Here is a 15,124-nt window from a genome sequence, read left to right as displayed (position 1 = left end):
TAATCGTTATAGGATGCTTATCTTAATGTTAACTAATTGAACAACAAGAGTGTTTTGGTGTGACCGTACACTGATATGATTCTCTTACCCTCGAAACTCGTAAAAAGAATGTCTGTAAATATTTATTTACTGCTTTCCGTCTTTACATTTGAAATATTAAAAAATATCAAACAGATTTTAAGTGTGTTTTAATATAAATTGTATAAAAGCCAAAAAGATTTTACTCCTATTTTATTTTGGATTGCCCGATGTTGGAACTCAAGTCTGTCCCACCTAAAATCCTGATTGTAAGCCAAAAAACAATTGCATCTTTAAAAACAGTTGAAGTTAACAATTTTTGAAAGTTAGAATCTATATTGATCAATCTTTTAAACTTTCAAACTATTTTCAGTTGGTGTTTGAGTGAGAGTTGGTCTCATGTGTTTCATTTGTTTATTTTGACTATATTCCAAGCGGTTGTTAACATTACGCGTTTAGCTCTGTTGTATGTATAGATGTGGCATTCGAGCCAGCTAAAGGCGAAGAGAACGTGTCAGATGACAAGCTATAAAGTGAAGACACAACATGGATGCAATCAGAGTATCAAGATGATGGAGTTGCGGTTGACTACTCATCAACACCAAAAGGATCTGAAGTATTGGAGATCAAAAGATTCACGAGCAACATCCAAGAGGGAGTTTGATGATACACTTCTGATGCGTGTCGAGTGTAATATGTTTTTATTAATAATTTAAGCCCGTTTTACACATTAGTCAAGTTTTAAATTTATAAAACACGATATTCTAGTAACACTAAACACACATATGGGCAAGTGCACCCATCGTGAGCGTAGTATAGTGTTGGTAAGATACCGAGGTCGTCCAAGGACACAAGAGCTTTTAATACCGGTTTATCCTCAACGTCTAATCAAATCAAAATTTTTAGAAAAGGTTTTAAACATGAAAAATAAAAACTAAAATGCTGAAAATAAAATTAAAATAAAAACAGATAGACAAGATGAATCACTTGGATCCGACTCGCCTTTAATGTAACCTTTGATGATTTCTGCACTTTTGCACTTTTTAAGAGATTATCTTAGTTATAGTAGTAGGCCCCTCTTTTGAAGGTGACGTTATCCTCAACCCAGTGGTTTGAGTCAGCAAGGATACAATCCCAAAGGATATTAATGCGTAAAGTGATAGGCCCCTCTTTTGAAGGCGACATTACCCTCGGCTAAGTGGTTTGAGTCAGCAGGGATACAACCCAAGTAGCCGGGTTAATGTATTAATAGTAGTTTACATATGAGGGGATCAAGCCATTCGCACGCTCGCCATCCAATACCAGTGGGTATTGAAGGAGGTCCTAGTAAGCTTGACCCAGGTCCTTGTAGGATCTATACACTGAACAAGGCAAGAACCTTACTAAACCATTCCCTTAACCCCCGACCAGGTAGCCAACATATCTCTATATAGACCGTAGAGATATGAATGGTGAAAATCTTTTACTTTATATAGACAGTAAAGTAATGCCAAGACACCACGGACAAATGATAAAGAAGTTTCACCTTCAACATAAGAAACTAGTTATTAATACAAAACCAAATAAAAAGTGCGAAAAGATTAAAAATCAAAAGTATTACATTAAATGCTTGTCTTCACCAAGTGATGTAAGAGACTTAGCCAAACATGGCCTTTGATTGACAAGAACTCTACTATCAGTCTTGGATCCCGAGACTACTACACACACTCTAAGGTGGATAATAGATGATGGTGGTGGATGTGGGTGTTGTAGTGGTGGTGGAGTGGTGGTGAAGTGGGAGAGATGTGGTTTGCCAATGGATGCCTTTGAAGTGAGCGAAGCACCCCTATTTATAGCCTGAACAGAATCCCGGACACAGCCCTCTGTCCGCTGGACGCGGCCCCGTGGCCATCCTCTTTCTCTTTCTTCATTAATTACAATTGTCTGCATTAGGCTCCACACGCCCCCGTGTTCGCTGGGCATCACCCCATGTGCAGAAGTGTATCTGTACTATCAAGATTTGCAAGATTCTGCGAATCTTAGCGTTGACCACGCCCCGTGTTGAGTTGGGCACGCCCCCGTGCTGGGAATAGAAGCTTCCACAACTTTGTCATTTTCTGCAGACATCTGGCCACGCCCCCGTGTCCGCTAGGCACGGGGCCGTGGTCTGCCTTCTGTTTCTTGTTTTTGCTTGGGAAGATGCTGTCGAGGGGTCGGGCATGCCACATTTATTCCTTTTCTTTGTATTTTTGTTAGTTTCAGCTGCATATTTGTTCCTTTTGTTCATTTAAAGCTCATTTGGTCCTGAAAATACAAAAGGAAGACAAAAGCATATTTTTTCCAACATTAGTACTAAAAAAAGGTTTAGTTTTATGCCTCATTTGATGTAATTTATATGTTGCATTTTACACACATCACTCCCTATTTGTGACTCGTGAAGACGTTGAAGATCCTACAGCGTGAAGAACGAACCATCACCAGTAACATCCAAGGGGGATTTTGTTGATGCAGTTTTCGTATGGATGTGGCTCAGTTCGGTTCGGTTCAGCTTGGCACAGTTCGGCTTGGTTCGAGACCGAAGTTGACGACATTCCTCCATCGTACACCCAGAGATCAACACACGAAGCACGAAGAGCCGCAAGCTGACATCACCATGACAACACCATGATGATGTCATGATGATGTCATGACCTTTAAACCACATGCATGCAACAATGAAGATTTGTAGAACCTGCCATGCATTTCAACGAATAAGTAATCCTTATTGGGCCAGTAATCTCTTGAAGATCATTTGTTCTATTGGGCCTAAACTCTGCCTAAGAAGCCAAGTATTTCGTGGGTTTAGAATACGATAAATAGTCCCACGAAGAACATTATTCATTAATGGTTATTCGCTGAAATTGTTTCTCACGAAACATTAAGATGTTTCGTGGACCTTCATCTTTCATGGGCTTTTGTTTAGGCCCAATTCCTTCTTCATAAAGTTGTTGGAATATTGGTTATAAAAGCAGACTTGTATCCTCAGAATGTTCGAGAACACATCAGAGAGTTTTGTGAGATTTTGTTGTTCAAACTTCGTACTAAAACTCTGCTGAATCAATATACATTTGAAGCTTTAAACATTGAATCTCTTCGTGTATTTGTGTTCTTTGTCTTGGTTGCATACCTACTTGGATTCCGCACTTGTGGGTGTGTTTCGATAACAAGGAAGTAGGTAAACTTGATCCTCCGAGTGGACCTACAAATGCCCAATATTCCTTCCGCCTCCGTAGTTATACAGAGTCGTCCAATCGTTTTTAACTTAGGGTTTCTATGCTTTCTTACCGTGTCTGTTGTCAGACACATGTCAGCCATGCTCACGGCTCAACGCGCACGCAACCATAGATGACGATGAAGATCCATTGCAATTCCTTCCTCGCTATTCCAAACAACACCATGGATGGACATGCAGAGGCTTCTATTACGACTGAGCTTAAAGATGGCTTCTATTACGGCTGAGCTTCTATTACGGTTTCTATTAAGGTAGATTAACGGCTATTGTCTTTGCTATTGTGTCTAAGATTCGAAATCTTGTTTCCCCTAAAATTCGAAATCTCTGATTGAGGCTTTGTCTTTGTTATTGTGTCTGAGATTGTGACTTTGCTTGTGGAATTGCAATTGATTATTGATACTGTGGTTGCAAGTTAAGATTGGGGCTGTGTTTGGAAGGCAGAGAACCTGTTCAGACTTTCAAAGAAGAGAAGAGAATAGTGAAAAGTGGCTATTGCACATGTAATTTTTCAGATTTCGATTCCTATTTTATATTTCTTAGAAACTATCATTGCTATTTACTACAAAATTAGGGATTGCTATGTTAGAAATTGTCATAATAGTTAGAAACTGTGATAGTAGATATTTGCTAGATTTCAATTGCTATTTGATATTTGTTAGAAACCGTGATAGTAGTTATGCTATTTGCTATGTCAAATCGAATATGAACTTTTGAATCCGGTTATGCAAAAAGACAAAAAAACGAAAACAAGACGGTTTAATTGAATCACAAAAGGGAGCACTTCTAAAATTTTGTTCCAAATGGTTTAGCTATTATGTCAATCGAAAAAGATTTTTAGAAGAACTTGATTACGATAATTTTATCAAACAATTTGCCTCGGTTAAAGCTAGAAAAGTCGATTTTGTTTAAACATATACTATAATTTAGAAAACATATGACTTTCAAAAAAAATTTAACTACGCCATTTATAAACTTTTTAGTTTATAATTGCCGGTCCCAAGCCCAGATAAAGGAGCGGGGTTTTGTTACTAAATATGTTGAAAATAAGAATTTTGCAAAAGGGCCACCACTTCGTAGTTCGATTAGCGCCTCCGAAAACGTTGGAACGGCACTGTCCGTATGCAACCATTCCGATAAAGGGAAGATGTATACCTACTAAACCAGAAGAATAATCTTCAAATATATGCTTCATTTTAAGTTGATCTTCTGGGATTCCAAACTGAATTTAGTAAAACTTAACATGTTTGGCAGCATATTTATTTTTCTTATGTTTGCGCTTACGGATTTAAGGAAGTGTAAAACAGACTACAACATTGATGTTTTCGTATGGACTATATGACTTTAATGGGTTGAGGTCCGTAAGTCCGTTTCATACTCAAAAACTACAGTTTCTGTTTTTTATATACAATAACCTTTTCTGTTTAAAAAATGATCATGCTAAAAGTTTTTTTTCATGTTACAATAAACATACAATTGTCTATTACAAAATTTATAATCAAAAAACACCAACTATAAGAAATGTTTACCAAATAATGCAATAGTTGTCACAAGTCATGGGTATCCTAATTTCTAAAAAGAGACAAATGCACAACATCAATAAAAACACCAAATCATAATCTTCCAATTTGAGACGAAAGTGTTAGTGCACTACATCTGTTGATTACTTCTAGGTTGTCTAGGATCAGGTCTTACATTGTATTGTATAGCTTAGGGCACGAAATACGAGAAAACAGGAGTCTGTATGTGTTTTATGTACTAGGTCCGCTCATAGGGACATAGGGTTCTAGGTTCGCTTATTTGACATGTTGGTCCGCTTATGTGGACTAGTGTGGTCCGCTCTTATGGTCATGTGACACATAAGCGGACCCAACTGTCTATATATAGGGGATGTTAGAGCGGATCTGTAACGTAGTTGTTGGATTCCACGCCGAAGCTCTGCCGGTGTGAAGATTGAGCTGTAAATCGTTTCAAATCAATAAAACAAGCAGTTAGGGAGAAGACTAAGCTACTTCTACTTGTGTTTCTTATTATTCCGCATCTGAAACGCAAGAGATAACCTCTGAACGACTCGTTCGGGTCAGCAAACGATCCTACAAGTGGTATCAAAGCTTGGGAGGAGGTTTTCTGCAGTTTGTAGCTGTTTTTCATCGTTTCTTCTTACTTCTACACCTTCTTTTCTCATTTCCAGGAGATTTCATGGTCAAATTTGGTTCAAAAGCTCACAGTTTGTGTAAAATTGATCAAAGACAAACCCTTGAGAGTTTTAGACCAAAATACAGCTTAAAAATGGGTCAAATGATGTTCGAATTGAGGTTCGCGTTTTCGGTCATCTGAGAGGTCCGCTTGTTTGGCAGTATCAGGTTCGCTTATCCGTACAGATTCTCAGTTGATTCGCTCATTTGAACAAGTTTTCACCTGGTTCGCTCCAAATTAGAAGTTTAGTCCGCTCCAAACTCATTTCTTGGTTCGCTCCAGAGTACACTCCAGGTCCACTTATCTGTCAAGACAAGTCCGCTCCAAATTCATTGTTGGTCCGCTCCAAAGAACACTTTCTGGTTCGCTTATTTGGATCTTTCTGGTTCGCTTATAAGGGTTCGCTCCAAAGTACACTTCGCTTTGTGAACATCTGTTTCACTTAACTGTTAAGTATTGGTTCGCTTTTCTGACACTTGCATTGAAAAACGTGCTAAGTCAACATGGATTCCGAGTTCTACAACGCATTTGCATCATCGACTACTCCAGCCGCAATTGCTCAAGCAATGAACTTAGAAAACGAGACGGGAACGACTCAAAAGCCCCCTAGATTGATGAGCATTGAGGAGTATTATGGGTGGAAGGATCGGTTTGAAAACTGGGTTTAGGCAAATCATCTTAGATCTTGGGAATGCATATTGAAGAAGTATACTTTGCCTCGAATAGATTTGCAAGTTGTTAAAGAGATATCTGAATTTAATGATCAAGAACGAGCAATGTATAGAGCCGAGAAAATGATGATCAGTTTATTGCAGCAGGCGATAAAAGAAGATATATTCATTTTGTTACAGCACGACAAAACTGCTAAGTCAATATGGGATGCTCTTAGAGTTAAGTTTGAGGGAAGCGAAAACATGATCAAAAGCAAGAAAGCGTTGTTAAAGAAAGAGTTCGATTTGTTTAGTAGTTTGCCAGGAGAGGACACTAAAAAGCTGATCGAAAGATACTGTCATTTGGTCCGATCGTTATCAATGTTGGGAGTTGAAAAAGGTCGTGAGGAATGGGTGGATAAGTTGGCTGATGCGTTACCTCAGAAAGAGTGGGGAACGTATTTGATGATCTTGAAGAATACTGGTGTGTATGATGGGCTGACGATCTCACAGTTTATTGAGAAAACTGAGAGTCAGGATCTTGAGCAGCAAAAGATCGCGAGGATGAATAGTCCGAGTGGTCAACAGGATGTGAAGATGTACTACCGGGGTAGTGTTCCAGCCACTGAGTCTGAAAGAAGTCCAAAGATTCAAACTGCTTTCAGTGCTGGTGATTCATCTGAGAAAGCTGATCAGAGTTCAAACAAGAGTAGCAGCGGGTTTTCATCGTTTCCGAGTGTGAATCCGAAAGAGACAAACACAAGCTTTCAGTCTCAGGGTACAAAGACCGGAAACGGATACGTGATTCAATGCAACATAGCTCTCAATCTTCCAGAAGGTCAAAGCTTCTCTGAAGACACTGCTAAAGACCACATGGCACTTCTGGGTTCAGTTCTGTTATCCTATGAAGGTCTTGTTGCTGGTCGGATCGGAAATCCTATGCTTACCAAAGAGGATTACGATCAAATAGACGCCGAGGAAATGGAACTAATGGATATTAAATGGTGTCTTGCAAGTGTTCTTCGTCGGGCTGAGAAATTCAAAACCATCACCGGGAGAAATGACTTTCTAGACGCTCATGTTTCAACTTTAGGTTTTGATAAATCTAAAGTTACTTGTTTTCGATGCAGGGAGAAAGGCCATTTCAAGCGGGAGTGCAAGGGAAGAGAAGCTAGCGGTGCACAGAATCCATTCGGAAAAGATGACTACTACCGCAAAGCTATCTATCAACAAGTCGGTCAATCCCAAGAACCACAAACAGCTCACGGGAGAAAGATTGAAGATCCCAAGAGAGCATGTTTGGTAGATTTCAGCTGGAGTGATTACATATCATCTGAAGGCAAAGCAGCACGCATTATCGATCAAGATGATGAGAAACTACCAGAAGGTTTCAGTTGGGATATGTTTGTGGATGAGAAAGGAGAGTTCAAAGCATTCATTGCCAAGATCGTCCGAGATCCAGATTTGTTTGCTACTTGGATGAGATCTATCGGGGAGAATGTGAAAAGTGAAGATGAAAAGTCTGTGTCAACCGATGAAGGTTCAGATAGTACTGATAAACTTTCAGAGAGAGAGAGAGATCTGGAGAAATTTCAGAAGGTTTAGATGAAAGTTTACAGAGTTCAGATGAAGATGTACAGAATGAGTTTATTTCAGAAAAGGCAGTTGTTTTTGATAAAACACCATCTGATTCTAGTGAATCAGATGATGATTCTGATAAATCTGTAAAATTTGATCAATCACCGGATCACAGTAGCAGTGATGATGAGGAAGAAAAACATATAAATGTTGCCAAATCTCATCTTTCTCCTGAAAGTTTTCATTTCTATTTTGCAGATCGAATAGAGAAACTAAAGGAGAAAAGAGCTGCTAAAGAGCAACAGAAGGAATCTGAAGGTGATGTTCAGTTTATTGAAAGCGTTGCTGAGAAGATTACCGAAGTTGAGAAAGAAGAAGAAAAGGTGATTGAGGTTGTTAAAACAATTGAAGTTGAGAAGATTGTTGAAGTCGTCAAGCCTTGCGAGAAATGTTTAGAAGCATGCAAAGAATGTGCTGCAAAAGACGACATTATTGCTGAGTATGAGAAGAAGAAGGAGCGGTTACTGTTCAATCTCAACTATGTGAAAGAATCATACGATGTCTTGAACAAAACAGTAACTGGTCTCCAAAAGACAAACTCAGAGAGAGAGCAAGCACTGACGATGATGAATGTTGTTATGATGACAAAGCAGAAAGCAATCAATTTCTACATCGAAGAGAGTGCTAAGTGGAAGCAAGAGTTGGAGACAGAAAAGATCGAGAATGAGAGAATTAGACGTTTACTGCAAAGTTATTCTAGTTCTGATTATCTCATTGACCGTATTTACCCAACTGTTGCAGGTATGGAAGCTTTTAAAGATGAGAAGCCGAAAGAAAAGAAAGACTGTGGTAAGAAATCGACTGTTAGTTATAACAAATGTCCGCCTCCGATTTGGGATGGTTATTCTCCTAGGAGACCAAATGAGGAGCAATTGGAAAAAGCAGTCAATATAAAGCTTAAAACTGACACAACTGACGTTTTACCAGATAACATTGATGTCACGTATACCTCGTCCGATATTGATCATGAGTCTGAATCAATCAAAAAGGTGGTCGATCAGGTGTTGGATACTGATGAGGAGTCTGAGTCGAAATCTGGGTCTGGAAAGTCAAAGTTAGTCAACAAGGAAAATTTGTCGGTCAAACGATCTTATAGTAAAGAATTTTTATTATCAAAGGCAGATTTGAATGATGAAACATTTGAAGTTGTTTACACTTTGAATTGTTCTGACAAATTGTATTACAATAAAGAGTTCCCGATAATGAGTATTAAAACGGAACTAATAAACAAAACTTTCAAACTAATAGAAATTAATATTCCTGAATTAAAAGTTTTGAAAAACCTAAAAAATATACTTCTAGAGTTCAACAACGTATAAATAAGAAAAAGGGCAACAATTCTGGTCCTGGGTTTCAAAAGAAATCTAACCAGAATCGGAGCTACAAAAAGAAAGGTCTTGGTTTTGTTCCACCAGAAAATGATAAAAATATGAAAAATTCTAAAACAAAAATTGGATTTGTGTCAGGAGGAAGTGCTGAGGAAGAACAGCAGAAACCATTCTGGAAACAGTCAAACAAGGAGTTTCTTACTGAGAAAAAGAAGAATGGAGTTGATATTTGTTATCAAAGAGAGACTCGAACCTGTTACAGATGCAATGAAGTCGGTCACATTGCATGGAATTGTACAAAGAACGCCAACACAAAACAGGGAGTTTCTCAGAAAATGAAAGAGAAAGTTGTTGATGACGAACCACCAACCAATAGGCCTAAAATTTTTGAGAATTCAAAATTTGAGGTTGGTGAGTGTTCAAAGAAGAACAAGTATGAGAAGAAAGGAAAAGACAACCAGGTGTGGGTTGCAAAGAAGGATGATGTGAATGTCGGCGATGAATCTGGTTCCACAAAGCCAGAAGAGCCACAGGTTGAGAAGAAGATTTCAGTGAATGATGAGGAGTTTCCATCATTGAAGTTTGAGGAAGTGAAAAAGAAAGTTGGAAAAACTGAGATTTCGAATCAGTTTTACAAAGAAAAAGATGAATTTGATGTCGAGAAAACATTCAACGGGAATGTTAAAAAGATTTTTGGGAAAATGTTGAGTGGGAGAGCTAAGGGGGTTAAAGACTTTTATGCAACTAAAAAGGCAGCATACAACCCCACTGCACAAGAATTGAAATCCATAAAGAGTGAAAAGACTTGGATGGAAGTTTGCTTTCCATAATAGTCTAAGGACTATGCCGGAGATCCCAAGTTTATATCGTGGATCAGGAATCAGCATCATTCTAGTGTTTGAAAGGTTTGTTTGAAAGATTTTGAATAGTGTTTGAATGTTTACAGGTGAAAGGACTACGCCGGAGCTTCCAGGTTGGTAATTGAGAAGCAGGAATCGGCATCTTTCTGAATAATTTGACAAGTGGTAAAGAGGTTTCTGTAGATGTTTCATTCCTACAGTAAAACCTACAAGTGGTATTTTTGATCTACAAGTGGTATTTGTGGTAATACCTTGAAGAATTTACATTTACAAGTGGTACAGTGATTCTGAACTGCAAATGATAAATCAGGGACATTAAGTTGTACTTGATTTAGTATTCATATGAGATTGATAAACAAGCTGATGAACCATATCCCCATGCTTCATAAGTAGTAAATTTAAAAGTGGTAAACACAAACTCATTTTCCGGAAAAATCATTTCGATTAAAACAAACTTAAGTGTTTTGAAATCTAAATGAGAAAATAGTTTGTGATAGGGGGAGTTCTGATTGTTTATGCCAAGTGAATGGCGAATTGATGTGATTCGATGTCAGTTGTCAAGTTTCTGTACAGTTTTGTTTTACTTTTCATGATTCTAGTGGGTCAAGAGTCTAGAAGTTTTCAAATTTTCTTTGAAATGTGTTTGCATTTTAGGGGGAGTAGGGAAATTTCAGAAAATCCAAAAACATTAGAAAATTTGAAAAAGCCAAAAACATGATAAAATTAAAAATGAGTTTCGTTGTGAAAAGAGGAAATGATAGTACATCAGTAGGCTGTCACAACATGCTAAAGAAATGTAAAGATAAAATGTGATAAACAATCTCACTGAGGATGTGCCAATAGGTTTTTACACATTTAGTAAATTGTGACGAGATATAAACTAAATTTCAAACTTGCTTTTTCTGTGGGTTAACACAAACTTGGATATATAGGTAACCCCTGAAATCTTGTTTGAAAGGTCCCTTATTCTGAGATACTAGGTCTTTATGCTCAGTGATATCTGGGGTATTATCCCAGGACTTCTGCTGTATGGAAGTACTGACCTAGTCCCCGGATAATGCTTTCCGCAAATGCTTGAAACATAACATCGCCCTCAGCAAGCTGATGAAACAATAAAATTGATAGTCGCTGCTGTTGAAATAAAAAGATCCTCTAAAGGGGACACACCAAAAGTCGAGCCGTCATCTCTCTGCTGAACGGAAGTTCTGACCTGAGCTCTCACGGTTTCGCATTTAACCCCTGAACAGATATCATCTGTGGTATACTCACCTGTAAGACTGAATATTGGGATCTGGATACGGGAGTATATTCAAGTAGTGGGACACACGGATAAGTTTAAGTTCTTAAGACATTAATATCGTATCTCGGATCAATTGAACTTTGTGTGAAAATTTCAGTGGACCAATATACTGACAATCTAGGTGGATTGTTTTGAACTAAAAATGAAATCAAGCTTAACGGTGTTAGTGACATGTCTCATAAACTGATATGATCCTCTTACACGAACTCACAAAAATATTATCTGTAAATACTTTCTTTACTGCATTACAGGTTTCTTTATTTCAAAATCCAAAAAGATTTTCAGTGTGTTTTAGCATAAATTTTTGAAAAAGTCAAAAAGATTTTCGACAACTGATGTTGAATAGCTGATTTTCAAAATTCCGAGTGCTAAACATGATGAGCAGCATTTGAGGGGGAGTATTTGTGTAAATCTAAATGTTTTTACTAATCTAACCTTTTCATGTGGTTCATCATAGAGATTTGAGAGAGTCTGTTAGTTGGTACATATGAGGGGAGTCAAGTGTTAGTGCATAGTTTTTGTTAAATGTTTGTAAAAGAAATTTATTTCTGGGTTGAGATTGTGCGGGTAGCAAGGTTTTGATTCTGGATATGTATTAGAAAGCCAGGTTATGATTCCTGAGGAATTTAATTGAAGAGAGCCAAGTTTCAATCCTGGAAATCAATCTTGAAATCGCTGATGCTGATGAACTTAAGGAATCAAGAAATCTGATCAAGAGAATTAGATTGTTTTAAAGACAGGCAAAGATCCTGAAGATGTTACTGAAGAACAAAAGAATGCCAGTAAATCAAGAGGGGGAGTCTGAAGATTGAGAGAAGAAAAAGCCCAGAGACTGATATAGACTGAAGATGTGAAGACACAGTTTTGTGGTGACGACTTCATCAACATCTGAGGGGGAGTCTGTTAGTGCACTACATCTGTTGATTACGTCTAGGTTGTCTAGGATCAGGTCTTACATTGTATTGTATAGCTTAGGGCACGAAATACGAGAAAACAGGAGTCTGTATGTGTTTTATGTACTAGGTCCGCTCATAGGGACATAGGGTTCTAGGTTCGCTTATTTGACATGTTGGTCCGCTTATGTGGACTAGTGTGGTCCGCTCTTATGGTCATGTGACACATAAGCGGACCCAACTGCCTATATATAGGGGATGTTAGAGCGGATCTGTAACGTAGTTGTTGGATTCCACGCCGAAGCTCTGCCGGTGTGAAGATTGAGCTGTAAATCGTTTCAAATCAGTAAAACAAGCAGTTAGGGAGAAGACTAAGCTACTTCTACTTGTGTTTCTTATTATTCCGCATCTGAAACGCAAGAGATAACCTCTGAACGACTCGTTCGGGTCAGCAAACGATCCTACAGAAAGTTCTATAAAAACGTTGACAAAGTCATACAAACTTCAAAAAACAAAACAAGTTATCGGTCACTTCATTCAGAACATGATTACAAATCAAGTTAACAACATAGGTATATAAACAAAGAAAGTACCGAAAACGGCAGCATAACTGCTATTGAGAACATCACCACAAGAACCACCACCAATGGGGCAAAACGCATCCGAACCAGTGAACTTTAAATAACTTAAGTAACTAGTTTCAAGAAACCCCAACCCTCCAAGTCCTGTACACCAAGTGTATGATGAAATGCCACTACCAATACCCGATCCCGAAGACCAACACGATATACAACCTCTTATGCCTAGAAATGTTAAAAATTACAGTATTATATAATTTTTCGTACCTCAATGTTGGATAGAAGCTCTGCATGTGATAAACCAAAATAATTAGAACAAGCACCGGAATTGCAAAAGCATCCTGTCTTCACAATAAATCAAAATATAAGCCACAAAATTTGACATCTAACCTACCTAGTTGATCAATACTAATACGGTAACACCATCACATGTGGAGTAGAAAACTAATACACAAATAACTAAATGGTTAGAAGTATATATATATTAAAAAAACTTTCCAACTAACTTATTTTGAGAATACCTAAAATGCAACTGGGTCGATACTAAAATTAACAAATATTAAAAGTGTGACTCAACTTTTTACTCCGTGTATAACTAATAGAGCTATTGAACTAACCTGGATGAAGATTCAAACAAAGCGGCCTTACTTAAACATGGGTTACTGGCCTCACACTCATCTTCTCTCAGGTCGATGCCTTTTTACTTCAGAGGCAGTCACATAAGCGACACGACATAGGATACCCCAATAAAAGTATATCCTAACTATCGGGGAAATGATGAAAGTTAGTAATCATGTTGTAATATATATATATATATATATATATATATATATATATATATATATATATATAACACAAAACACATAATCGATTGCCACAAATCTGATCGCATGTGTATTATATATAATATCATATCTCATAATAGCAGGAAATTTAGGATAAGTACTTAAGGCTAGTATATGGTTGAGATATTAAAAGTAGGAATGAGCATGGTACCCGTTCGGTACCGAACCAATACCGATACCGAAAAATGAGGAAAATTGGTATGGTACGGTGCCAGTGTTTTACTCGTAAATACCGGTACCTGTACTGAAAAATGAGGTAAATGGGTACCGGTACCGAATATATCCGGTACGGTCCGGTACCCGGTATCAAATGCTCATTCCTAATTAACAATTTCTTTGTTAACAATGGTAAAAAGTAGTAAGATAAATATAAATTCAACTAGTGTCTAACCAGGCATGCGCTTTGTGGCGCACTATACCGAATCCTTCTATAAACTTATATAAACTTTTTGTGGTATGAAATAATTAAGATGGTGAAAAGGTTGCAACAAATGGAATACAAAGTTACGTATAAATTACATGTTAGTTTGCCATCTGACTCGCCACCAACTCTAAAATGTGACCAATAAATGCAACATAGAGGGAAACAGTGTGCCATTGTTTATCTCACCTTGCTCTGCTTAGTACAAATACATTGATTAAAAAACATATTTATTAGTAAATACAAGCATAAAAGGTATAATCCCATGACACCAAATTTGACTTTTACATGATCATAGACTGCAAGTGGACTTCTAAGTTGCAGTATGTACTGAAGCTCTCTTAGTTTAAACCAATAGAAGCTTATTTACCCCAATTACCTTTGAGGCTGAAATATAACCATCTAAACACACCATAGATCATTTCAAGTGAACTGATATGAAAATTCACAGGGCAACAACAAAAATTTGTCATTTTCAACATAAGCTACAATATACTAGAAACCAAAACAAAACACACCAACAGGTATTTTAGGTTGAACCACTCTATAGCATATCATTATATTCCACATCTCTTCTTGCTTCCTTTTTCTTATAAACAAAATCATTACAAAACCAATGAAATCAATCAACCTAATGAAAATCCATTTAAAATCACATACCTTGGCATCAAGTTTAGATGCATCAGGTTTGGGGATGACATTATGTTGAACCAGAACATAATTCAACGATGGCGCTATTGCAAATCGACTTAAACAAACATCAAACCGAAAAAAGCAACTGAACCGGAAGAGTGGTTCACAAAAAATGGTGGCTCATAAACAGTTAGTTAGTATAGGGGTTGTAGTGAATAGCCTGATTGTACATATACAGAAGTTGTGCAACTAAATGAGGTATGGATGAATTTGAGTAAAATTCTTCTCTCTTGTGTTCTTCTTCTCTCAATAATCGATCAAACACTTTGATATTTAACAATGGTATCAGAGCTCTCAGTTCTCTCGACTATGGGTTATACAATAACAAATCGAACAAGAAGGTGGCAAAATTTGGGCGGAAACAACAACAAGCAGCATCGATCAACAGAGGTTTTCAACATCAAATTAGGGCAACAATCATAGCAGATTTCAACAAGTGGTTTATCTTTGGGAATAG

The 15,124-nt window shown here is 37.5% G+C and overlaps 1 protein-coding gene across 1 annotated transcript in view; it reads right to left on the bottom strand.

Moving 5' to 3' along the window:
• The window catches only part of LOC110943637 (thiol-disulfide oxidoreductase LTO1-like), a 51,110-nt gene extending 36,435 nt beyond the window's left edge, over positions 1-14,675 (bottom strand). Inside the window, exons 1-4 of the mRNA XM_035989981.1 lie at positions 14,635-14,675; positions 14,493-14,563; positions 12,724-12,933; positions 4,384-4,420 (exon numbers count right to left, since the gene is read on the bottom strand). Coding sequence (XP_035845874.1) covers positions 4,384-4,420; positions 12,724-12,933; positions 14,493-14,563; positions 14,635-14,675 — 359 coding nt within the window. The remainder of the gene's footprint in view (positions 1-4,383; positions 4,421-12,723; positions 12,934-14,492; positions 14,564-14,634) is intronic.
• Positions 14,676-15,124: the final 449 nt, after the last annotated feature.

Source organism: Helianthus annuus, chromosome 5, assembly GCF_002127325.2.
Source record: "Helianthus annuus cultivar XRQ/B chromosome 5, HanXRQr2.0-SUNRISE, whole genome shotgun sequence".
Classification (NCBI taxonomy): domain Eukaryota; kingdom Viridiplantae; phylum Streptophyta; class Magnoliopsida; order Asterales; family Asteraceae; genus Helianthus; species Helianthus annuus.
This window is presented reverse-complemented; position numbering and strand designations above follow the sequence as displayed.